The 27,328-nt window shown below is 43.1% G+C and overlaps 3 protein-coding genes and 1 long non-coding RNA gene across 4 annotated transcripts; 2 read left to right on the top strand and 2 right to left on the bottom strand.

The window, feature by feature from the left end:
• Window positions 1-783: 783 nt before the first annotated feature.
• On the bottom strand, window positions 784-4,383 carry LOC132949996 (uncharacterized). Its single transcript, XM_061021159.1, has one exon. It carries the CDS (start codon window positions 4,381-4,383, stop codon window positions 784-786), a length of 3,600 nt encoding a protein of 1,199 aa, XP_060877142.1.
• Window positions 4,384-8,391: 4,008 nt separating this feature from the next.
• On the top strand, window positions 8,392-10,206 carry LOC132934871 (uncharacterized). Its single transcript, XM_061001261.1, has 4 exons — window positions 8,392-9,277; window positions 9,516-9,638; window positions 9,699-9,895; window positions 10,000-10,206. Exons 1-4 carry the CDS (start codon window positions 9,242-9,244, stop codon window positions 10,154-10,156), a joined length of 513 nt encoding a protein of 170 aa, XP_060857244.1. The 5' UTR covers window positions 8,392-9,241; the 3' UTR covers window positions 10,157-10,206.
• Window positions 10,207-24,083: 13,877 nt separating this feature from the next.
• On the top strand, window positions 24,084-24,830 carry LOC132949979 (uncharacterized). The gene has a single exon (XM_061021139.1). The coding sequence runs from the start codon at window positions 24,084-24,086 to the stop codon at window positions 24,828-24,830; it is 747 nt and encodes a 248-aa protein (XP_060877122.1).
• A 1,072-nt stretch (window positions 24,831-25,902) lies between these two features.
• On the bottom strand, window positions 25,903-26,875 carry LOC132932966 (uncharacterized). The gene is made up of 3 exons (XR_009662880.1): window positions 26,571-26,875; window positions 26,391-26,495; window positions 25,903-26,318 (listed from the first exon to the last, which is right to left on the bottom strand). It is a non-coding gene; the product is annotated as an uncharacterized LOC132932966 (long non-coding RNA).
• Window positions 26,876-27,328: the final 453 nt, after the last annotated feature.

Genomic DNA, 27,328 nt, shown 5'->3' with positions numbered 1-27,328 from the left:
CACGAGACAACGTACCACAGGTGATCGACGGGTAACTAATATGGACGGATCGACTTAACACACGCGAAACGCCACGGCCGATGAATACTTAACACGACACATTCACAACATCGATCACGCAGAAAAATAGTCTGTCGCGCAACACGCGGACGTGACAAAGGTGCCGGGGCCGTTGCAACAGTTGCAACGAACAGACCGAGGGTCACTAACTAGACGTTGACGGGTTCGCGGTGAGACGGCAGGCAGTGACCGAGATGGCACAGGCGGGGCGGGGGTATCGAATATTCTCGACGTGGAGTCTACCGTAATGACCGACGACAATTATTGTAGATAACAGGCCGGCGGCCAAATAACGTTATCGAGGATTTTATAGATATCCGACATCCTCCCCCTAGTAAGACGAGCACGTCTTACTACCAAACACTGCTGGATGTAAGGCTGCAAACTGTTGAAATATGGAGATTGAACTGGTGAACGTTGGATTTGTGCTAACTGATTAACCTAAAAATACATTCTTTTTTTTTTTTATGTAAATACACATTATAATAATAAATTTTAAAATTCAGATAGGGATATAATTCAAGTGCCAGGGCTTATATATACATAAATTACAACGTGCCCCCTAATTTTTTATGGCGGTTGATCAAAGTGCCCCTCCCCCCGTGACTCACGAACGTGGTGCCTAGGCGCAGGTGCAAAAGAGTGTATAAGTCAGAGAAGGGAACAATAAAATAAAAAATAAGAAATAAACAGACATAGAGATAGAATGGAGATTTAAAATCTCTAGGGATGGCTAATAAGTTTAACCACTTTTACTACCGGACGGGTCACGATACCCGTAGCAGTTCGGAGCCGGACGACTCGGATAACCTTGTCGGAGCCTGGTAATACCTCTATCATGCGACCCATACGCCATTTCAACGGCGGAGTGTTGGCGTCTTTTATTACGACCATATCATCAACCGATATATTTGGAGCGTCACTGGTCCACCGACTGCGAATCTGGAGAGTTTGGAGGTATTCATTGCGCCACCGACGCCAAAACGCTTGAACACATTGGCTGACCAACTTCCACCGCTGTTCCAAGGTCCGAGTTGTGTTTGGAATGTCTGCTTCAGGAACGGCAAGTAACGGTCTGCCTATAAATCGAGGGATGCGGACACATTGTAGATTGGATAAATCGGTAACGAAACTGCACCAGATCTCCGCGATATCTGAAGGCAGCTGTTCATCCCATGACAGCCCAGCTTTCCATACACGTTGCATTAATGTTTTTGCAAAGAATGTGACAGGTGATAAGAGTCCGAGTGGATCGAACATTCGCGCTATCAAGGACAACATACCGCGTTTCGTGCAGACGTGTCGTTCGGGTTGAAAAATATACATAAAGGCGTCATCTTGATGGGACCATTGTAAACCCAATACCTTCGTCCCTGTGCCAGTAGAATCATCGAGCGACAGTGGTTCGCACGTTCTGTCCTCAGAGGGGATCTTATCAAGTAGGACGGGCGTATTACTGGCCCATTTTTTCAACTCCATGCCAGCACAATGTAAAACTCGAATAAGACCATCTTGAAGGGAGAGGGCCTCGTCCAACGTGTCGCCGCCTGCGCAGATGTCATCCACGTATGTCTGATATAATAAAGCTTCCTTTACGAATGGAAGGTCACTATAATCCTGCTCAGCAATAGACCGCAACACCTTAATCGCGAGGTAGGGGGCACAGTTGATGCCGTAAGTCACAGTGTTGAGTTCATAAGCTTGCAACATTCGATCGGGCGATGATCTCCACAAAATATGTTGGTACCGTCGATGCGACGGAGATACAGATACCTGACGGTACATCTTGCTTATATCAGTTGTGAAGGCAAATCGGTGAACCCGATACAATAATAGGACGTCCACAACATCGCGCTGTAACTTCGGTCCCGGAAGCAAGCAATCATTCAAAGAAACGCCGGAATACGATGTCGCGGAAGCATCGAACACTACTCGTATTTTCGGGTCTTTATCGGTAGGGCGATAGACGGCATGGTGTGGGATGTAGTAATCCCCATTGGACTTGGCTGGAGACATGTGTCCCAACGTCAAATACTCAGACATGAAATCACAATATAAACTTCGGAGACGAGGGTTAGTGGCTAATTTCTTCTCCAAGTGCTCGAAGCGCTTCTCAGCTACGGCGCGTGATCCACGGAAAGTGTCAACAGAAATTGCTTGGCGGAACAAGAGCGGTACACAAAAGCGACCAGAATTATCGCGGGTACAGCCATCACGAAATATTGCTTCACACTGCCCCTCCTGCGTAAACTGTTCTGGTGCCGCGTCGGGTTCTTCAAGCGCCCAGAACTTCTCTAGCAGCGTTTCGACAGAAGTAGTAAGTGATGTATGGCAAGACACAGAAATATTGGAAGTTGAATTTGAAACCGGCCCGATGATCGTCCATCCAAATACCGTTCCGAATGCTGTCGGAAAAGCATCGCCTACAGACACACGTTTTCCATTTAGAATTTGGGCAAACAGGTCTGCGCCTAATAAAACATCGATGGTACCAGGGTTAATAAATGAGGGATCCGCTAGGGCAAGATGCTGATATTTATCTGCTATCGAACGGGATAGCGGTTGTCGTGGCATATCAGCCGTAATCGTCGGAAACACCCACGCATCAAAATTGAAGACGGGATCTGGTGAAAATCTTGGTTGTACTTGACAGCGCACTAACCCCAAAACGTTTTGTACCTGAACACCACCGATACCGGATACAGGTAATGTCCACTTTTGCATCCGGAGTCCCAAACGATTCGTGCACTCCGAAGTAATAGCACTAATTTGTGAGGCTGAATCAATGAGCGCCCGGACCGTATGCAACACGCCAACGTTGTCAGACATGTGTATGAGAGCTGTACCGAGAATGACCGACGGTGAAGTATTTTGGCCAAGACATGACGATGTGGTGGCAACGTCTGGTTGCCCCTCATCCGATGAATTCTCTTCTTTGGACGGAGCAGCAAATCCAGCTGAATGCAGAAGCGAGTGATGCCTTCGGGAGCATTGACCGCATACATTTGAAGACTTGCACTTGGTCACCCAGTGTCCTGTACGTAGGCATCGAAAACAAATCTTATTGACTCGCGCCCAATTGTTACGATTTTCTTGCGTCCAACCCTTGAACTTTGGGCATGACGTTAGACCATGAGTACCCGTGCAACATTTGCAAGACGGTGATACCTTTGACGGGTTGCTGCTTGTAACCATAGAGGTATGCAGTGGCGGCTTCCTCGCATTATGAGATGCAGTCTTAGTAGATTTGTGAGAGTTTGATTGTTTTGATGTAGGCTCTGGTGGAATGCATTCTAATATGGCCACACGAGATTTTACAAACTTCAACAACTCTTGTACCGTAGGAAACCCGTTGGCTAGTTGGGCTTCGAATAACTTGATGCTATAGGTAGGCAAGCATCGAGCGGCTATGGAGAATAATATAAAATCGCCTAAATCTGGTAGATGCAGGGACTCGAGCAACGATACGCCTTCATCGAATACCACTAACAATTTGTTTAACTCAACTAAATTTTCTGAAGGAGCTCGTGGTGCGTTTAACAGTTTCTCGATTAGTGAGCGTGCCACCAGACGGGGTTTGTCAAATCTTTCCTCGAGAGTGGACCACGCCAGCCTGTAATTGTGGTCTGATACCGGAATGCCTCGAATAGCATCTCGAGCAGCCCCCTTACAACACCCAACCAAGTAGTAGAACTTATCGATATCGGATAAATATGTTCGATTGTCCACCGATGTTGTGAATCGATCACGAAATGTAACCCACTCATAAATGTCGCCCTCGAACGTGGGCAGTGGTATCTCAGGTAAGCGGGTAGGTTTGATGACTTGACCACCACTAGACCTCACAGAACCTGCTTTAGTTGATTGGACGGCACCTGGGCTCACATCTATGGCAACATTGTCGGTAATCACTTGTTCGTCTGACTTTTGGACATTCTGGCCGACATCGTTTAATGACACCTGTGAACCGCCGTGTGTAGACGTTGTTATTTGGTCGGGGCAGTATTGCATAAAACGATGGGCGGTTGCTTTTGAAAACGAGACCAATTCGAACATCTCGACGCCCTCCGTGTCGGGATATTCATTGTCAAGCTCTAAATCCAACAAATAATTCAACAATGCTTCATCTTCGATGGTAAAGGACGACAACAAGTGATCGAGGGATTCAACCATTACCAATAGCTGGGGTACCACAGACGTGTCCTCCGCACTCCGAACGGCCACACTATGGACTGCACGTATTTTATTGACGTAACTCTTGCGTTTGACTTCACAACTACGTTTCAACCGCTTGACCCGCGCGACTTCTTCATCACCAGCCATGACGACGGATTTTTTTTTTTTTTTTTTTTTTTTTTTTTTTAATATGCAAATACAATTAAATACTAAGCGCAAAATGAAATAATTTAGCCCAAAGTAGATTCTCACGCGACCAAGGGCGCGCTTAACGCGACAAAATGATCAAAATTATTCAACAAATTAAATAAAAGGAGCGCGACAAGTAGCGCGCTTCACGCAAAAATAATAATAATAAATTATTAGACGCACAATCAAAATATAATAAATCACAAAGTAATAAAAGCGCTTTTACGTGAAATAATAATAATTAAAATCAATAACGCAAATAAAAATAAATAGAAACGACAAGTTGCGCGCTTCACGCAAAAATAATTATAATAAATTATTAGACGCAAAATCAAAATATATTATTACGCCAACAAACGCGCGCTTAACGCTAAATAATAATAAAATTATTAATTTGCAGAGCCAAACATAAATCAGAACACCACAATTAATGCGCCTTTCGCGAAATAATAATACAAAAGGAATTATTCGACAAATTAAATAAATAACGGGGCAAGTGACGCGCTTTACGCAAAATAATAATAAAAATGCAAAATCAAAATAATAAGACACAAGTAATGCGCTTTTTTTTTTTTTTCCGCGAATTATTGATTAAATCGCAAAATTATTTTTAATCTATACAATGTTTACGACCACAACGTGTCAAACAAAAGTTAACTAGCTATAATAGTAAACACACTTAACTTAAGGACGGGCCCATAGATCCTACACAATACAATAAATAAGATGTGGACGTAACCACGCTCTGCTACCAAAAATTTCGCACAAAGTCCTTACTGCCGACCCAGAGGCAACGACCGACTCGGCTACACTTAAATAATATTTTATCGTGTTGTATTGCTCCACGCTCTGACTGAACAAAATGATAGCGCTAAGCACCACCACGCAAGGCACGGATGAGAGTGGGTCCCTTATACGTAACGTCAATATAAATAAGAATGAAGAACTCAAGGTAATATGTTCTAATGGCGAGCCAGAAGCACCGCCCTAATATTAATATGTAAGATTACAATGTTTTACATTCATATGAAATGGATGGGCGCCCACTAATGGATATACATAGGTAAAATTAACACGTAGGTACAAATGATACAAAATAATATTATAATGATACAATCACCGGTCTCCCTGGTACCCGCAATGTTGCCACTCGTTCACCTTCCGACTGCTTAATTGGTCCATACGGCGAGTCGACGCTGGTGGACTGGGAATCCCAACGATGGCCACTGACGGGTGGCGCACACTAATAATTCGGACGTCGCCGATACTCCACGCAACACAATGGCGACGGCCAACAACCAGATACCTGCCCGCGTACACCACGAGACAACGTACCACAGGTGATCGACGGGTAACTAATATGGACGGATCGACTTAACACACGCGAAACGCCACGGCCGATGAATACTTAACACGACACATTCACAACATCGATCACGCAGAAAAATAGTCTGTCGCGCAACACGCGGACGTGACAAAGGTGCCGGGGCCGTTGCAACAGTTGCAACGAACAGACCGAGGGTCACTAACTAGACGTTGACGGGTTCGCGGTGAGACGGCAGGCAGTGACCGAGATGGCACAGGCGGGGCGGGGGTATCGAATATTCTCGACGTGGAGTCTACCGTAATGACCGACGACAATTATTGTAGATAACAGGCCGGCGGCCAAATAACGTTATCGAGGATTTTACAGATATCCTACAATTTTATTTTATATTTAACTCTTTTATATAAGAAAAAATTGTGTTAATCATAATTTACTAACATGTTTAACACTTAAAAGCTATGGTTCTCCTTGGGAAAATAATAATATTTCTGTTTTTACAACATATTTCCAAGTAAGGACTACTCTTTCTGCTAATTTCCCTACGACTCCGCCTCTACTTCTTAATTTGTTGACCACTAGACCAATTCCAGTGGCTTCTAAAAGTTCTAAAGTCATCGGTAGTTTCGAAAGTTTGTATACACATTCATATATTTGTTCGTTGTCACAGGCCTCATCAGCTCTTACGATTTTTCTGGCGTAATGATTAATCACTCTGACTGACCTATATATATATTTATATAAATGTTTCTTTATTAGGTTAGTTCACATATAAATGCTTATATTATTTTATGAAACCAAGTATAATATAAGCATTTATATCAAAATAAAAATTAACTATGATGGTAGATCGTGTATAAATTATAGTTTTCAATGATTATATTTAGTTTGCAGAAACTAACGAATAATTTAATAATAACGTAAATGAAAAAAACAATACTATATTATAAACTATAAAAAAGAAAATTACATTGAATACCTATATACATAAATATAAACTTATAATATTATTACTAATTATTCATAACAAATTTAAAAAAAAAATTTTAACCTGATCTAAATCTTTCGCGCTTAGATTCTGCTGTTGTAATAAAATCTAACCTTTTACCGAAACAGTGTTCTCGCTTACGAAAATTTGTAACATATAAATCACTATATTTTTTACATATATCCATTTTTTCTTCTCTTAATAAAACTAATTTTGCGTTTAAATCTTTTATATAAGAAAAATTTGGGTTAGAGTTTGTTCTACTTAAATAAATAATGAATTTCAGGTTTTTAATTTTTTTTTTGAGATCTTTATATTCATATCTTTCTTTAATCTTATTTTCATCAATCATCTTCGTTAAGGTTACAATTTGTTGTCCATAATATTGAATTTGTTCATTACAAAAATCATATGAATACCAAAAATTCATTATCTGTAATTTTTGACTAAATACATTAGTATAAAATATAAAATATTATATAAATCTAATTATTTAAAGCGATTATTTATAAAACAACGAATGTACGTATATACGTATATATAATAATAACTAATTATATTATTCAAAGCTAAATAAAAAACCTTTAAAAATTAGACAATATAGCATTTATATCATAAAAAATAAAATTTTAGTTGCTAGTGAAGCTACGTCACACGATAATAGAAAAAAACGTGATAGTTTATATGTTAGTTAATAGTAGATAGGGCGATTGTAACTATCGTAGAGTTCGTACGGTAACATTACGTTGTCACGAAAGCAACTACGTGTTTACTATCAACGTGCGACAGCAGCTTTCGAATAATCTTAACGTAAAAGCAATAAAAAAAACATAGCAAAAATAATTTAAATTTATATATGTGTATAATATACGTTTTAGGATATATTTTATACAGTCATTAAACATTATTGAATATTTTAATATAATAAAAAACATTTTTTATATTAAAACATTTTACGTAAGATAATATTACACGTGTAATACAACAATCACATTATCTATAAAAAATATTTATAATCAGCTATAGTATTTTAACATTGATAAAAACAAGGTATCGTGCAACAACTACTAGATAACGGTATCTATAGTTATTATCATGAAAGAGATTGACTATTAAAGATTTTTGAGGTTAGGTAATAATTATCAATATTATTGATGAATGATAAGCCCGATGTTCTATCTTATCTATGTAAATCTATGATAGTATGGTACATCAGTCATCTTCTATACTGTGTACGTGGTGTAATTCATTTTAGTATTATTACTCTATGGTGTAATTATAACGTATTATTGTTACTTGATCATAACTTAACAAAAAAAAAGAAAACAGCTTATATTATAGTAGTGACTAAAAGTGAGAGTTGAGAAACCGTCTTTCAACTACTTCTATTTTAATGTTTTTATTTTAAATAATCTATGAAAAAAAATCTTTAAGTCTAAACACTCAATACCCATAGTAATATTATAAAACTGTATTATCATTACAACAATAAATTGTTATTATTCTATTTTATTTTTTAAAAAAAAAGAAGTATGATGTTAAATTAAATAATAACAATAAAAAAAAAAATAGTACTTACATAGCTTGTAGAAATTGAAGTACTTTTTCTAAGTATGATGGCTGGTCTATTTGTTAGAGTTGTTTTGACAATCTTTTGACTGGCCGTTGAAGATGTTTGGTAAACTGCTGGCTGGCTGTTGTTTTGGCGAAGAAGACTGTTCTGCTGCTGGCTGCTCTTGGAACTGCTGTTGCTTGAACTGATGACGATAAGCTAAGAAATTCTGGGTTTTATACCCGAAAATAACCCTCTCTTCTCTCATTAGAATTTTTTGTGATGGATTTAAACATTTCAACTTATTTTACATCCTGTTTTAATATTATAATGGCATTGACATTAAGTAAATGTGAAAACATTTGACTGAGCAGGTTATATTAACAGCAATTTAGATTCATATAATATAATTGGTTTTTGAGAATGAATGTATACATTCTAAGCATTGACATTTAGTAAATGTGAAAACATTTGGCTGGACAGGTTATGTTAGCAACAATTAAAATTCATATAATGTAATTGGTTTTTGAGAATGAATGTATACATTCTAATTTATTTTAAATCCTGTTTGTAATAATTTAAATTCATGTAATGTAATTTGCTGTTGTATATGAACATGTTTCAGCACCCATCTAAGGTAAGGTTATTGTAGAAATTTATTCAAGGAGGGTATTGACCATGGTAAAAGGTGAATGTCATAAACATTTGGCTGGGATAGGTTATGTTAGCGTCAATTTAAAGTCATGTAATGTGATTTTGCTGTTGTACCTGTATGTTCATGTTTTAGCAGGTTTCTATAATGTAAGGCTATGACCATTTGTATACTTAATTATTGAAGTAGTGGTAAAAATCTGTGTATAAAAGACAGAGGGAATTCTCTAATATTCACCAGTCTTCAAGATTTCATCCCAGGACAAGAAGCTCAGTTCAACAGAAATACTACCAAAATAAAATGTCGTACCGTACAATTGCTTCAACTGATTCAGAGGTTAGTAACTACTTAGTAAATATCTTATAACCATAGAAAATTGGAGGCCGGTCGTAACACCACTCAACGCTATGGTTATAATTCTTAAAATAATATTAAATGACTGATTATAACATAGTATATTGGAAGTGCGTCGTAACATTACTCAACGCTTTGGGTATAATTCTTGGGACATAGAAAAAATATATAATGGAAAAAAAACAGTAAAAAATAATATACTATGTTTTATGTTTCACAGAATGAACATTTTAGCGAATCAATTGATATAAGACCGTCTTTTTCAAAAACAAAACCTGGATTAAAACGTTCTGCAGAAAAAACAAGTGTTAAAAAACCTATGAAAAAGAAGCAGAATAAAATGGTAATAAAAATAATATTTTTTTCCTAATGATAGCATAAATAATTTATTTTTTTTTTATAGAATGCATCATACAGAGATAATATCAGCGAACGCTTGAGATCAGAAGATTTTGATGTTGAAGTATTTAATTCGCTAACATTCAGACAAGGAGATGGCGTTGTGACAATAAAGACGCCTTTTGAAGAAAAAGGAAAGGATCTTTGGGTGCTAAGTCATTATAAGGTTACTAACATCGAGAATGTACCAGTAAAGGACAGGTAAATACATTGGTTTAAATTTAATAACTATTGCTGAATCTGTTTTTTTTTTACTGATTTTATTTACTTCTTTTGTTTTTAAATAAAATAATTTGTTGTAATAGATGGAAGTTCAGTGAAGCTACTGTTAGATTGTACACGACCGACGAATCAAAAGATCAAACACTTCATACTGGTCTTAATGAGACAATGCAAATTATATTTGATAAATTACTAACCGATCCAAAGCGTCAAACTATTAAAAGCAAGACGGTTGTTTGATTATTATACGGAAAAATGAGTTTCATTTAATAAAACAAAATATTATTATACATGTATGTTTTTATTTGTTCAATACTCAAAGGTCTTGGAAAACATAAACCTATAAACTATATAGTATGTCTGAGAAAAAAATTTCTAATTGAAACATTGCTATCAATTCTGTACTATCAAAATGTAATCTACTTATTTACTGAAAACATAAAATTTGAAACTAAAACGCATTAAAACTATTCTTTATGATTAAAGGTGACATGTAATTTAAGAAAAAAAAGCAAGTTTATTATTGAATAAAAAAGTTTTTATTTTTTAAATAAATAATTATTAAACATATTTATATATTTTATATTATTAGATCTTGTAAAATCATATCGGACAATGTGTTAAAATGAAATTGTAATATTTCATATAAAAATGATGTGTCATCGTTCTGTAAATGATTATAATAATTAAAATCATAGTTTTGAATATATTGGTTGGTAAATTCGTTCCTTTGGCAAGTGGATGGCAGACCACGGACATCATTTTTAATTAGGTCATATGCAGTGTTGAAAGTAATTTGATAATTTGCTAAACGTTTTTGCTTGTCTACCACATACAAATCAATCAAATTCTGTAATTGACGAAGCCGGTACAAATCTACGTGTGTCAAGGTAATATATTCCTCGTTTAGATGTAGGGTAATTGAACTCTGTTTAACATTAATTGAATATGAAAAGGAATCGGTAATCTTTACACGCCTCACCCTGGTATTTAGGTTATTAATAATTGAATTGTAATTAGATTCAGACATCAGTGTGAACCATTCTTCTAAACTTAATGTAATAATTTTCTTTGAAAGTTTACATTCTAATAATAAAATAATTGAAATCTGCTTATTAATTAGTAATCCAACTGTAATACTTTTCTTGTTAAAAGCTCGGATGTCGAATGTAGACTTACAGACAATTATTGGTGGACTCATAATGAAGTTTTTTTTTGCTAAAAAAGTACACAATAAAAAGTAGGATATAACTGTTAGGAGTTATACATTGGACTGTTAGTTTTTTCCTTTGCAGTCATATTATATACTAAAAACTCGGATAAAAAAAAATGCAAAAAATGTGAACGTACAGTTAGCGAATTAGTGCATACTAGAGAGGGAATTTACATATACTTACTAACCTGATACCTGAAAAACATTTTAAATTATTATATACGCACTAACCCGCTAGGCTATACGTCCACAAGATATTAAATCGAATAATAAAACATTTAAGATAAAACATTCAATTTTTTTTTTATTTTTTTTTTTTATTCAATAGAGCAAATATTATAAACAGTATATTATATAAAAAAAACATGATTTAACAAATGGTGTCGTACGAACCGGTTTCACAATTACAAATAACTTCGGTTTTACAATATTTACTTAAGACTTTTTGAACAAACTGATTACCTTTCATTAATAATACATATAAACATTTTGGTGAGAATCGGGTATGTTCTATAAAACAATTATCATCGATTTCAAAACTATGTAGAATTACTCCACACCAATGACATTGAACTGCGTCATCGAGATTGATATAGTAAAATCCGCATTCTGAGAGCTTGTACTTATTCTGACCGGTATTTGGAGGAAAACTTTTAAAAGATCGTAACCTAGATACAAATGCAGAGAATTCTGGATACGCTGGCGTTGAATTGAATCGTATTTGATCGACCAATGACTGGACATCGTTTGCGCATTTTTGAAAATTCATTTTTGAAGAAATTAAATAACTTATACAATTTAATAAAACTTTGAGAAAATAAAGAAAAATGAGACACGACTTGAGTGAACGATGGATCATTAGTAACTGAATATGAAAAAAATAATCAGCAATCAGCTTAAAATAATTGTAAATAATAAATAATGTTTTTATCATTATTAAAAAAATCAGTGTAACCAACATGAGTAAAAATGAAATACAGTACATTTTTTCGAGGTAAAATTTTACAAACAATCAGTGTGAAATGTGTTACACGGTAAATCTGAGTGCTCCAAGGGGGACATTCCCCCTTGAAAAAAAATTTTTACCGTGGAAAAGCTGGCTGTGAACATACAAATATATACTACTTGAAATATTAAAATAAGGAAAAAAACCTATGTGACAACGTTTTTGAATCGTATTATAATAATCTGAACTAATTTGGTATAGTATTTTTTTTTTTATTTGAATGGTGAGGTTCAAGGGGTAACTTTTTCAAACGGTAATCTATATTTTTGAAATATGATTCGGACACAACTTAATTTTTAATGAATTTTGACGGGTGATTTACATTAATTTGATAATAATTGATGGAGCTATAGACACTAAAATGTCGATGGTTTTTATTCGAATGAAAATGTTGATAGTTTTCAATCGAATGAAAACTATTCGATAGTTATTGTAAAACAATCGATTAACTAGATAGTTACAAACAGTCGAATATGTCGATAGTTTTCATTCGATAGTGCCCACCACTAGTCTATGGTTATAATAATTTTATTTCCTCAAGGAAGTGATTTATCACTATTTACCAGACCTCTACAACATTTACTGTACATTGGAGTCGTCCATCCTTCCACTCCCAACCTCTTTAGTGCGTCTCCCATTTCCTTGGACACGAACTGCGGGCCATTATCTGACAATAATGCCCTCGGGTACCCGAACCGTGGGAACAACTCACGTTCGAATGTATCCACAATCGATTTGGTCGTCATCTTTCCTAGGGGGTACGCCTCTACCCAGCGACTGTAACAATCAGTTACTACCAAAATCGTTGTCTTACCCCGCTGCGTTCGTGGATATGGACCCATAAGATCGATGCTCAGCACCTCCCAATGTTGCCGTGGGACTCGGGTGCATATCCGATCTTCTGGTTTGCGATTCAGTGGTTTTACACGTGCACAGACGTCACACGACCGCACGTAATTACGCACTGCTTCTCGCATACCGGCCCAAAATAAACGAATCTATGCTTCGGTACGTTTCTTTCCACCCTGGGTGATTCGCTGTATTGTGGTCGTGAAACCTTTGTAGCAGAATCTGGGCCTTGTCTACCGGGACGACCACCCCATCGATGGATCAAGGGTGGCGGTGCAACACCTTGTCCCGGATGACGTAAAACTTCCGAAGCCGACCGAACCTTGCACCGACTCCGGAGAGTTTAGCAACTATCTCCTGTATGTTCGGGTCGTTTTGTTGCCACTCTCGGACAACTTGCAATGTGACGTTTCCGTCCTCCCTCTTCGGCTGGATCGCTCCACACTGGGTGACACCCACACCGGATCCTCCGGACATGCCGGACAGATAACCGAAGACTCCGGAAGTTTCTCCGGACACTCCGGGCCGAATCACTGGCGGATCGTGAATGTTGTTCTCCAACGATTCTTCGTCCACTGTATTCGGTCCCACCGGACAACGGGATAGCGCGTCGGTTGCTTCAATTTCTACTCCGGGCCCGTGCAGGATTTTAAAATCGAAAGCCGCGAGTTGTAGTGCCCATCGCGTTAGTTTGCTGTTCGTACAGCGAGCTTGCTGTAACCATCGGAGTGCCGCGTCATCTGTAAATAACAAACTTACCAGACTCAAGATACGGCCTGAACCTGTCAACCGCCCAAACTATGGGCATTCACGTTCAACTGTCGAGTATCTTCCCTGTGCTGGATTGAGTTTTTTGCTGGCGTAGGAAATGATTTTCCCGTCACCACTCTCCCCCCACTGGAAGAGCACGGCACCAACTCCGACTTCGCTTGCGTCGGTCTGTAGATTGAATGGCTTACCCGGAAGAGGAGGGCAGAGCCGTGCTGCGGACACCAGAGACTCCTTCAACTTCCGGAACGCCTCTTGCTGAATTTCTGACCAACGCCATTTGGTCCCTTTGGCCAACAGACTCGTGAGTGGTGCTGTGATCTCGCCGTAGTGTGGAACGAACTGACTGTACCAACCACAAACGCCTAACACCCGTAACACGTCCTTAGTCTTCTTTGGAACCGGTAATTTTTGAATCGCCGTCAGTTTTGCCGGCTCCCGGTCTATTCCTTCACCGTCCACGACCTGACCTAGGAATTTGATCTGTGTCACCTCGATTATTTTGGCTGGCACGTCAGACCGCAAGACTGGAGTCACAGACCCCCAACCTACACCACCCCACCATTGAACACACTCACCTCACCGGTGACACGTGTGCTCAGCAACAACCGGCTCATGGGGCAGCCACAGGTGTAGAGACAAAGGCAACAGAGACACGGGTGTTCACCCGCACGGGTGACGGGGACACAAGCACACACACCGCGCTTATCCCCGCATTAGGTCAGTCTGCGCACGTAAGGCAACAGGCGAGCAACGAGGCAACCGATGTTGACAGTATGGTCATGGCGGTTAACACCAATGACCAGACAGTCTCCATCGCGGTTCAGAACCAGTTGTCCCGCTCGACCAATTGCAATACGACTAATAACGGTACGCGAACATGCCAAGCCAAAATTCCGACCCCCGCGGTCGAACTCGAATTTCCGTCAGGTTTCGTAAGAGCCCATTAGATTCGCAGGCACAAAAATCTTACGTAAACCCGAAAGTAGCCGTAAATACGGCAAAACACCCACCCACGGACCAACAAACACAGTCCGGATGGCGGACGGTCGCACTGCAACAACCAGTGGCACCTCCACATTCAAAGCTAGGATAGGTGCACTCGATATAAAATTCGAAGCTACCATCCAAAACAATTTGTATTGCGACGCGTTACTAGGACACGACTTTCTTGTTAACAATGAAGTCTCTTTGGATTACGCCGCGTGCACAATTCACATGGGTAAGCAAATTCGTACGTCGACATGTTGGAAAGGGAAATCTCAACCACCCGCCACTCGTCCCGACCTGTCACAATTAGAATTCGGAAACGACCCCGAAACACACGCGAAACTAACCAAGATTTTAAATAAATACGCGGTAGTATTCAGCGAATAGTAGGACGTACCAAATTAATTGAACACGAAATTCTGCTAAAAGTCCTGTCCCCAATCGCGCTCAAACTATACCCATATCCGCAGCAGAAGCAAACTGCTATTGACGAAATGGTACGCGATATGGAACTCCAGGGGCTCGTAGAACCAAGCACCTCACCATGGGCCGCACCAGTAGTAATAGCAAAGAAAAAAGATGGAACTTTTCGTCTCTGTGTCGACTACAGGAGGCTTAACGACGTTACGGAATCCGACGCGTACCCTATGCCAGATCTCAACAAAATGATTAGGCAAATGCGGGGCGCGAAAAATTTCAGCATTTTTGACCTTAAGTCAGGTTACTGGCAAGTGCCGCTACACGAAAATGCACGAAAGTACACGGCTTTCCGAACACGTAGAGGTCTATTTCAGTTCAGAGTCCTTCCCTTCGGTCTAAAGAATAGTCCAATGACTTTCGTGAGACTCATGAGGGGGTACCAGGATGATTTCGTACAAGTTTACCTGGATGATATTGTAGTATTTTCAAGGGACAAGTACGAACACCAGGCCCACTTAGACAAGGTTCTCGAGCGGCTCAAGAGGTTTGGACTAACGTGCAACACAAAAAAATGTAAAATCGGCCTTCGCGAAATTTCATTTTTAGCTACCGGCCACCGGTGTTGCCAGACGAGCAGCCGAGAGATGGCCGACGAACAGGAGAAGTCCAGCCACCCGCTCCCAGCACTCCGGTTCCAGCCAGCTCGCTGAACCTTCCACCCGCGTCGACACCGCCATCTCGGTGGACTCCCCGTCAAGGCTACCAGTCCCGGTGCCCAGGGCGTCTACCGCTTCACCACCGGTCAGGGCTGCCACCCGAAAGCAGCCGACATTAGTCAACCGCGAGCTCTGCTTTTTCTACCCGGCACCGGGGACATTGAAATGCCCGTACGGAGATTGTTCCGCCGAGTTTAAAGCCGAAGTATGGACTGCCGCGAAGCAGTCGGTCACTCGCCACGTACGCAGTCTGCACACCATGGAGCCTGACGCCATCCACGTCGATTGTGCTGGATGCGGGACGAGACTCGGTGCGAGGCCCGGCTCTCACAAATGCCAACATACAATTGCTGACGTCACAGCAGCGCCTGCCAGGTTCGCTTGCACCATCGATGGGTGCGGGAACACATATCCGTCTAAACAAGGCCTGGCCAACCACACAAGAAATCACCAGCGTAGACTCGCTGTGGCCGCGGCAGCAGTTCCGCTGCCCCTGTCGGCTACCAGACAACGTATTCGCTTGAACCCGGTGCCTGCCATTCACCGCGGCGGAGACGCACGTCGACTTGTGTGCGCTCCAAGATCCCCGCGCCTTGATACACCCACGCAAGCGGCCCTGCCCTCGGAAACTCTCGGATCTCCATGTGCGACGAGACCGGTTGCGAGCAGTCCGGCAACGCCGGCAATGGAAACGCCGCCAGCTCCTTTCCTGAGATCGCCGGTTTTTCACGTGGCGGTACCTTCCCCCGCACGTATAAACCTCTCACCACCCCGTACGCCTATACCGGATCCGGCCCTGTTGTTGGAAGCTGCTTCAACTTGTGCCGATCCTCACAGTAATAACCTTGACGACGCCGTGAGTAGCCGAGATGATGCTTCTGTCTGGACGGCCTCACCTGGCGCTGGCCCCCTATTTTCCGCGTCCAGTTTTGGCGGGTTCGATGTCGAGGGCGAAGCTGCTGATAGCGACGGTTCTGATGCTGCCGATGCCACCACAGCTGCTGAGGAGGGGATCATACTTGCCCCCGATGACACCACCCCAGTCCACAAGTTTTTACCCCAGCTGTACGCTCTTGCCAGGGCCCCCGTCACGGCAGCAAACTGGGACCTGTTCGTGTCTACCATGGACGATGTAATCTTGGAAGCCACGTCCACGGCCAAAATCCCTGCGAGATCCGAAGGCGGCACTAACAGACGCTCTGCCCTTGATCCGGGTGACGCGCAGGGCATTCAAACTCTATATCGCAGAAACAGATCTCTGGTGAGGGGGAGGCTTGCAATATCAGTGTCAAAGACATTGAAGACCACTTCACGCGGGTCTGGGCCCCGTCCCACTGCGATACCTCGATCTACCCGAGGGTCACGAATCTCCCGGCTACAACCGCGGACCATATGTTAGCACTAGGTGCTAGTCAAGAGCCGCGGAGGTACACGACCGACGTGCGACGGTTTTACCCGCCGCCCGCAAGCCGTACGTCGTCTAAGGACCACGAGCACCGAGCACGCACAGAGGGCATCTCCGGCGGGCTCGTACCATGCGGCTAGGGCATACAGGTGCCTTTTGCCATCCTGGTGAGACCGCAATCTATCCTCGTTGCTTTCCGTTTATGGTCACGAACAACCTTCGCTGCATATAGCCCCAACGATAATCTGGGTAGGCGCTAAGGAGGACCCGTGCATTCCCGGCCGGCTGTCACCGTACGGGTCCGCCCGGTACCGTCACTCGGCAACTTTCCCCTGACCGAGCATGTGGTCTTTTTCCACATAGTTCGCTCCTGCAAACTGCCACTTCGAAACCAATCCGCCATCGGCCGGGGCAGTGTCTACCGCGACCGACGTGTGAGGGCTTGGCGTCAATCTCTCAACGCCGAGGGGCTCCATCACATCCCGAAGAACCATTATCGCTCCCCGTTAGGTAAAGCACATCAATGGTGTGATGCTCGGACGAAGCTTCGTCGGCGACAAGCCTCAGCTTATAGCCCTCCCGTTATTCCGGCCGTGTACCGCGGGCTAACAGTGGGCCCGTGCTGCGCCTCCCAGAGGCGTCACCGGGCAGTTAAGCCAAGTGACCGACCCGCTCTTCTTGAAGTCACGGTCAGAACCACAAAACCACGCCTCCCGGAGGTTAAGCCGAGTGACCGACCCGCTCTTCGTAAGGTCACGGTCCGAACCTCTCAACGCCCTAGTCCCCGGGGGTTTCGGTGCGTCCGCGCCCCGGGCGCCGGCCCCGACATGGCCTTCCCTTTAAGTCGCCTCTTACGACAAGCAGGGAATACTGCTGCGGAATTCTGGACGGCCGCCCGCAGCAGGGCCGATCTCCTCGTCCCTGACGTATGAGTGCGCCCCGGGTCAGGACGCACTCGAGCGTGTCTCACCGCTTCTGCCAATCACGCCCTTGCGCACTCATTCGAGACACCCCGAGTGCACTGCCATCCGTCTTTGACGGTGGCGCGTCCTGACCCATAAGGTCTTCAGACCTAAGTGTTCGGTCAGTTTGCTGAGTTCTTCATTTATGTTTTACCGTTTGTTTTTACTTCCTTTCGGTCCGTGCGATTAGTGAGTGCTTCCTTTGCAAACCGAACCAGCGCTTCATAAGTCGCCTTGTTTGTCAGGAAGGCTCCATCTGCGGGTGGCCAGGAAACGCCTTTGTCACTGAGTGCCCTTTTTAACCTAGTTCTGGCTCTCTTTGTCCTCGGGCAGAACCTCAGGACGTGATTTGCTGACTCCGGATTACGATCGCATTCGCAGATCGGGTCCGGCACGAGTTTAAACGAGTGGAGCTTGGCCCGGAAATCGCCATGGCCTGTCAAAAACTGGGTTGTATAATGATCCAATTGCATCGGGAGGTGGTACCTCAACCTAACCGATGGGATCATTTTCTTTGACCAGTTGCCTTTTTGCGTGGAGTCATAACGAAGCTGCCACTCGTCCAGAAGTTCATCTTCCGCTGTGGCAAAGGCTTCAGGCGTTATCACCTGTTCTTGTAGGCTTCGTTTAAAGGCATAAAGCCTCACCTCAAGGTCTAGTGGCAGTGTGCCTGCAACTGCAGGGAGGCAGTTTGTGGATGCTGTGTTGTACGCACCTGTCATCGCTAGTAGCGGAGCTCTTTGCGCACTGAGAAGACTTTTCTGGCTTTTAACCAGGTTGGTGCCTGACGACCAGACATCCGCGGCGTAGGTTACGCGGGGGAGGAGCACGTCTCTATAAATTGTCCTGGCGGCTAGGTGGCCCATGCCCCAGTTCGCAGAACGGAGTCTTCTTAGGCGGCCATACATGTTCTTCGACTTTTATCATATTTATGTGGTCCCAGTAACTCCTTCGGGGATCGAGGCACACTCCTAGGTAATTAGCAGTGGCTGTTGAGTATATGCTGGGAGCATCTATATCCGAGCCAAAGTTGATACTATACCCGGGTTTAAGTCCGCCTTTCAAGGACAATAGTTGACTCTTACCAGCCGAGAACTCTAGCTCGAACTTGCAGGCCCAGTCTATAAGTATGTCTAGGTTCTTTACAATACGGGTGAATGCCGTTTTCGGTCTCGCTGCGCCGTTCATTAGCAAAATGTCATCTGCGTATGCTATTATTTTTGCCACTTGTGTTTCTGGGAGAAGATTATATATCGGCGTCATGGCCACTTTCCAGAGGGTCGGGCCCAGTTGCGACCCCTGGGGGCATCTTCGGGCAAGCTTTTTACGGTAGTGGATACCTTCAAAGCTTAAATCGGCCCATCTATATTTCAGGTACGAGTTAACAATTCTCGTGGTGCCCAGAGTAGCGCCCAAGTTGTCCATTTGTGTTATAAGTGGAGACCACTTAACATTGTCGAATGCGCCCGTAATATCTAGGAACGTTCCGAAGACGTGCCTAGATTTGGACAGTGGATCTTCCCGCTGTGAACCCGTGCTGCTCCGGGAATGAGTCCAGAGTACTGTTTATATCAGCGATTATGAGCGTCTCTATAGCCTTGCCCAGCCCAACACGGGAAGGAGGCTGATGGGCCGAAAGGACTTTACGCTCGACATGTCAGTCTTACCCGGTTTGGGGATCACGATTAGCTTTGCAATTTTCCAACATTCAGGGAAAGCTCCGTCTTGGAGGCATCTCCGAAGAGGTTGGAAATGATGTCACTTATGACCGGCCAGGCTTTCCTGAGAATGCCCGCCGTTATGCCGTCTACACCGGGGGCACCATTTGTCCTCATCCGCCATATTGCAGATTTTATAGTCTCCGGGTTGGGTTCGGTTTTAAGCGGTAACGGACCATGGGACACCAAGACACCTTGGGCAGGATCAGCGGGAACGAATGTATCCAGTAGGAGTTCGGCTGTCTCCCTGCAATCCGAGGTAAGAGAACCATCCGGTTTGGTCATTACGTTAGGGATAGAGCTCATAGAGTAGCTGCCTTTTGCCCATTTGAAGACTTTGCCCCAAGGATTGGAGTTCAGATCTTCCGAGAAACACTTCCAAGCAAGGAGCTTGTGTTTCCTGATTTCCTTCAGGAATCCATTGCGGAGTATGTTGTATTGCTGTCCATTGCTTTCCCTAAGACCCTCGCGTCTTTTCCTAACAAGTGTCTGGCGAAGCGTCGAGAGGATTGGGGACCACCAGATATTTCTACCGCCGGATCTACCGGGTTTTTCCGTTGGATTGCCAAGTCTGCAGCTCTGGTCAAAGCCCTGCTGATTCCTACGGCCGAGGACTCGATCGAGGAGTCAGATATGCCGCCAATCTCCCCCAGAAGAGCGGTTCTGAATTTATCCCAGTCGGCCGTTTTTAGGATATATCGTTTTTCGTGTGACACGGGTTTGACGTTTTTGGCTACCGAGATGCAGTAACTAATCACCCTATGGTCACTGTCGGTAAGATGTCTGACCACCCAGTCCCTCACCATGTTGTCAATGTTGGATGTGCGGCCATCTGACCGACAGAACGTGTTTGGCTGATTCGCAGAATTATGTATTTTCAGATTATATTTCTCAATCAGTTGCTCGGTTAATCTACCACGGCGGTTTCTGGTGGCCGAGTGCCAACGCGGAGAATGACCATTTGTGTCCGCGGCAATTAGAGCCCGAGGAGCGGTTGTAAGTACTTGTTCAAGTCGCTCGAGATGTACGATTGTGGGCACGTTGTACTTAAAGTACGAAGAAATCAGTACAACGTGGTCAGAAGGCCTATTGCCGTAAGTGACTTTAACCGCGGTCGAGAAGTCAGAGGTGAACTGGTTTAATACAATAAATTGGAACTGGTCCGAGAGAGCAATTATAGCGGCGCCTGATTTTTTGCTAATGTGACATTTGCAGCTTTCGAAGGCATATATTTTGCCATTTGTCACCAGCGGTTCTTGGACCAGGACAAAGTCGATTTTTGAGTCAATGCAGGCCGCTCGGAGTTGGTGACTCGCTGTGCGGTCCCTGTTAAGGTTGTGCTGTATCACCCTGATATCGGCACTCATGGCGGGTTGGTGGACTGGTCTGATCGAAGCCCGAAGTCGGTGCGACGAAGTGTCGTTCTAACAGCAGCTAATTTTGCCGGGCAATTAGCTGAGGAGGCTTTATGTCCTCTCTTTTTGCAGTTAGAACATTTCAACTGGTCAGAATTACAACTTCTGGAATCATGGCTTCCAGAGCAATTTTTGCAGGTTGGTACCTTGTCCCTGCACCTGGCGGCAGTGTGGCCATGCCTCTGGCAGTTAAAGCACTGGGGGACCCTGTCATATGACCTAATGCGGCATTTAGAGAAACCCAGGTATGCATCTCTGTTCTGGAGTTTCCCAAGCAATTCTGGATGGGCTTCGATCACCCAGTTGACCGTTACCCTGTCACGCGGGCCTGTTTTAAATAGCGGCCTTATTTTCGGTGCATCAGGGCTTGCTAAGCCGAGATTTTCACGGTTCTGGTTGACCAGATTCCAGGGAAGAATATCACCTTCCAGAAGCCGATCCACCCCCGAGATGATTAGTCTCGGGAGAGGGGGCTGCCTATCAGCGAGGTTCTTAGTCCTGCGCAACGCGGCTAGAGTGTCCTGGTCCTCGGGGAATAGGATAATGCCCGATTCATTTTTGGCAATTCGAACCTTAGGGCAGTTGAGTTTTTGCTCGATCGACTTCCTGATCTCGGCCCAGTTCGCTTGTTCCTCGGCCAGCTCGAACCTCGGACCAACTGGGGCTGCCCTTGCTTTCTTATTTGCTTTTTCGATTTTCATTTTGCTCGTGGGTTTAACCCTGGGTTCTCGTACGGGTGGTACTGACCCTGGCTTAGCCGCCTTTGGGGTACTCCTCGTGTCAGTAGGGGCTAACGGAGGGAAAGGATCCCTTGAACCTAGACCTGACTCTGTTTTCTTAGACTTTACTTTTGTTGTTGTTTTAGTTCAGACCTTGCCTGCATATGAGGTGCTATGCTTAGGGGTGTCGTCCTCAATGACCTGTATCGTGTTTTCGTCAACCACCATAAAATCAGATGTTGGAATACCTGCAGGTTCCTGGGAGGACTTTAGCTCTTGTTCTTGTAAAGCCCTTTCTAGGGAGCGGATTTTTTCCCTTAGAGCACCTATGTTGGTGTATAGGTCACCGTTGGTCGAATGAGCTTCGCGTAAGTCCTCCTTCCTACCCGAGGGTCAATGGCCGTCTGTCTGTCCCGGTTGACGCTTTTACATCCATCGAAGTGTCCAAGCGCCTGAAGAAATTCGAGAATACGGCCCCCGGCGATGACGGGTTAACTTACAAACACTGGGGACGTCTTGACCCTGCTGGCAGCCTTCTCACGGAAGTACTGAACATCTGCCTGATTTACCGCGAAATTCCCCCCAGCTGGAAGAAAGCTGTGACCGTCCTGATTTACAAGAAAGGGGATAAAAATGATCCTTCCAATTGGAGGCCAATATCCCTATGTCGTTCCCTGTATAAATTATACGCGGGATGCCTGGCTGGCCGCCTCACAGAGTGGCTCCTGAACAACTCCGCCCTGAGCCCCTGCCAGAAAGGTTTTCTCCCCGCTGATGGTGCTTTCGAACATGTACACACGCTTAGGAGGGAGCTAGAGAAAGCCCGTACCGGCAAATCGGATAAATGCGTTGCCTGGCTCGATGTTTTGAATGCTTTCGGTGCTATCCCGCACTCGGCGTCGGAAGCGGCAATTGAGGGTAGTAGCGCCGGCGGTGGACTCCTCGAGATAGTGCGCGATATATATTTTGGAGCTTCCTCTTCAGTAAGTGTAGCTGGTGGCAAAACTGAAGACATCCGTGTCCAGTCTGGAATCCGGCAGGGTTGCCCACTAAGTGGTCTACTTTTTATTATGGCGATTGACCCAGTAGTCACTATTCTGCAGGGTGCTGACGCAGACCACCGCGTCCTGGCCTTTGCGGACGACCTTTGCCTGCTTGCTAATAACACCCCAGACCTTCAGCTCGCGATCGACTCCGCTCAGGCGAGTCTGGGTCGCCTGGGGCTTTCTATCAATGCCAGCAAGTGTGCCTCCCTGCACATGTCTGGCCGTAGGCCGGTTGGTGTCCGCGACACCACATTTTACCTCCAGGGCGTCGCCCTGAAACCTCTTGTGGAGGGAGATGCCGCCTCTTTTCTCGGAGCGCAAGTGGGCTTTAATATGTTACCGTCCCAGGCCTCCATTGCCGAGATCATCGAGCTAGGTCTCAAGATCGTAAGGAGCAAGCTCGCTCCCTGGCAGAGGATTGATGCGTTAAAAACTTTTTTCTACCCGGCTGCGGTTCACTTGCAGCGCATGGGCACCTTCTCCATAACCGACTGGAGAAGAGTGGATGAGATCATGAGGCCCGAGATTAAGCGTACACTCAACGTACCGCAGGAGGCGTCTAACGAATACCTATATGGTTCCACGCTCCAGGGATGCTGCGGCATTCTGCTGGCTGAAGACGCGGACATAGCAGCAGTTAACAGTGCCTTCAAGCTGCTCACCTCCCCCGGTGAGCGCGTGGCCAGAGAGGCTGTTGAGCACGTTCACGAGACTTCCTGTCGTAGAATCGGACGTGCTCCAACCATTCCCGAGGTAGGTGCCTACCCTGACAGGGTCAAACGACGGTGTATTTCATGAGCAGCGGGGTGGAGGTGTCACTAGTGTATGGTCCCGAGCCCGGAATGCGTCTGGGAGGCTTGACGTCGCTTGGTCTCTGGAAGGCCCCCCGAGCTTGAGAGTCCTCGACTGCACGTTACGTGCCAAGCAAAGGCGCAAAGTCATGAGGACTATCCGGGAGTCAAAGCGCTTGGCTCGGAGTGCGACGCTGATCGGGAAACCCGACCAGGGTCGTGCCATTGAGTGTGCGGCGGCGCATGCCGCCTCGGCGCACTCCTTTAAGGGTGGCGACTTTTGCCGCTTTGCCGACTGGCGGTTTATACACAGGGCCAGACTTAACTTGGTGCCCCTAAATGGTTCCTCCTCCTGGAGGTCTGGAGACCAGCGGTGTAGACGATGTGCTAATCCTATCGAAAGCCTAGCGCACACCGTCAACCACTGCATGCGGTACTCCAGCCTCTACATGGCAAGGCATAATGCTCTAATTGCGAGAATCAAGAAGGCGGCTGCTGTGAAATTCGAGATCATCACCGAAAACCAGGTGGTCGGCGCGCAGCGACTAAGGCCCGACCTCATCATTAGGAAGGGGTCCACGACGCTGATCATCGACGCCACCGTTCCCTCCGAAAACAGGATTGAAGCGTTCAAGGTTGCGGCTGCCGAGAAGGTCGCGAAGTATGAGGAGCTGCGGAAGGAGCTAGCCGAAAGCTTCGGGGGCGATGTCACTGTTGTCCCTTTCATCGTTGGCGCACTGGGGTCGTGGGACCCCTGCAATGATGACCTGGTGAAGAAGATCTGCAGCCGTTCGTATGGGAGTCTCCTGAGGAAGCTGTGTGTTAGCGAGGTCATCTCGTTCACCAGGGACATCTACACGGAGCACATCAGCGGCGTCCGCGCTAGACACGGATAACAGTCGTCTTCTTTCAATCACTACCGCTCCTGGTACTATTACTGTACGATTCTATTCTATTTATTTTTGTTTGTTCTCTTTCACATATATTTGCTAAAGCCCTCAGTTCTGTTCCCCCCCCCTGCTTTCACCCCATAATTTGTTAATCACCATAAACATTGTATTATTAAGTTTAATGTCCTAAGTATAAGATAGCTTATATGACTTATTATTTTTTTTATTAAACAACATTACTGTGCCACATTACAAACATAATATTAACTAAATTATTTGTGTTTAAAAAAAAAAAAAAAACTTGTAATTTCTTCAATAAACAGTATTGTGAAATTAATTTATTGTAATTATTTCAAAAATATCCTATACTTCGAGTTTAATAAGTGGTTTTAAGTACTCAAATAATATTTTTAAAAAAAAATTGAGTGAGGATAAATTGATTTGTTACATTGTTCCATAAATAATCATAAATGTATGTATACTCAAAAAGATACAAGACATTTCATGTCCTTTACTCTTAGCACCCTCTTCCTACCAAACACAATAATTTTCCGTAAATATTACAACAAATTAACCTGTGATAGTCTAGTTCATGACATGATTATTTTTGTCTATGCTTGAGCAATATTGTAATAAATTATAAAACAATTATTTGCACAACTTGGTATTGGTTTTTCAGCCTTCCAGGAGAGTCCTACTAATTTTTTCTTTTACAAATTAGAGTACTCAAGCATTATTTTTTCATTTAATTCAGAAAATTTTGAATAAAAATCGATTTCATATTTTTCAACAACTTGTGTCGTTAGTGTTATTGTTTTTAATAATTTTAAACTCAAAGTTATATTCACCAAGGTAAGAATTTTAAAAATTTTATATTCTTTGGATTTGTGACTTAAGTTTTAAATATCATATTTTAAAATTTATCTTTTAAAATCTTTAAATATTTTTTATGTACATTTTTATCAAAAAATAATAAACAAATATTTTAATAATTTATATAGGTACATATAATTTAAATTAAGTGCCATTCAATAATTCTAGTAATTGCTATAAGGGTAGTAAGAACTAAAAGACTCCATACAATTTAAACACATATATTTTGATACAATAAGTCATAACTCACAAATCTTGTTAATTTTTAAAATGTGTATAAATTAAAACAAAATTATATAATACAAAAAAAATTATAGATGCCAAATTTAAACCGCAAGAGAAGTGCAGCATGGAATCATTTTAGTGTTGAGTCCCTTACTATTGCTAAATGTTCTTATTGTAAGGAAGGTGTTAGTTATAGTGGTGGGTAAACTAGTAACCTTATGCGCCATCTAAAAACTAAACATGTAACTGTGCCACTTAAAAGACCACTGCTGGTAAATGATGACAACATTGATGACCCATCCGACCCCGACGTGCCAGCATCTACAAGTGCCTCTGTGAGTATAGGTTCGTCGAGAGTAGTTTCTGAAGCAGCAGGATCATCAGCATCAAATCTACCTAAACAAAGTGCCATCACACAGTATCTAAGTAAACCAATTTCTCTCACAAAATCAAAAGCTATAGACTTACAGATCACTAAATTTATCGTCAAACATTTTCATACTTTTTCATTGGTAGAAGAAACAGAATTCCGTAATCTGATTAAGATGCTTGCACCAAATTACATTGTACCTTCTAGAAAAACGATATCAAATAGTTTGCTAATACAAATGTACGAAAGTGTTCTTGATAAAGTTAAAACTGACTTACTCTTTGACCACAGATGGTTGGACATCCATCAACAACCAACATTATATAGCCTTGACCGTCCATTTTTTAAATTCTGAGACTAAATTGTGTTCTAGACTAATTGGTTGCACCAACTATAATGAGCAAAGTACGTCAGTTGAACTTGCCAAGTTTTTGATGACTACTGTTGAAGCATGGAATATTGAACTTAAAATATCAGCAGTTGTCACAGATAATGCTGCAAATATAGTTGGTGCTGTAAAGAAAAATAATTGGAGACATGTCCCATGGTTTGCTCATGTCCTTAATATCGGCATTCAGCGTGGTCTGACACATTTGAAAACTGTCATGACTAAAATAAAAGATATAGTTGAATTTTTCAAGCAAAGTTCTGGGGCTCTGCATAAATTACAGAAGCATCAAAAACAAATGGGATTACCAGATCTTAAGCTGATTCAGGAGTGCAAAACTCGTTGGAATTCAGCCTATCACATGATGGAAAGGATACTAAAGTTAAAAGAACCCGTGTTGTCAACATTAGCCATAACCAACAATGATTTAAATTGCATTACTGAGGAGGAATGACAAACAGTATCTACTGCGTGTGAGTTTCTTAAAATTTTTGATGAATTAACAACTGAGATGAGTGCTGAAAATTTTAGCGTCTCAAAACAAAATGTATTTTATTTGTTTTTAGTGGAGCATTTGCGTAAATTTGTTTTTGACATCAACATGCAACGTGACATAATTTCAATGGCTGCAGAAATAAAGGCAACATT

Source organism: Metopolophium dirhodum, chromosome 1, assembly GCF_019925205.1.
Source record: "Metopolophium dirhodum isolate CAU chromosome 1, ASM1992520v1, whole genome shotgun sequence".
Classification (NCBI taxonomy): Eukaryota; Metazoa; Arthropoda; class Insecta; order Hemiptera; family Aphididae; genus Metopolophium; species Metopolophium dirhodum.
The sequence above is the reverse complement of the archived record's forward strand: the minus strand, read 5'-3'. Positions and strand labels throughout refer to the sequence as shown.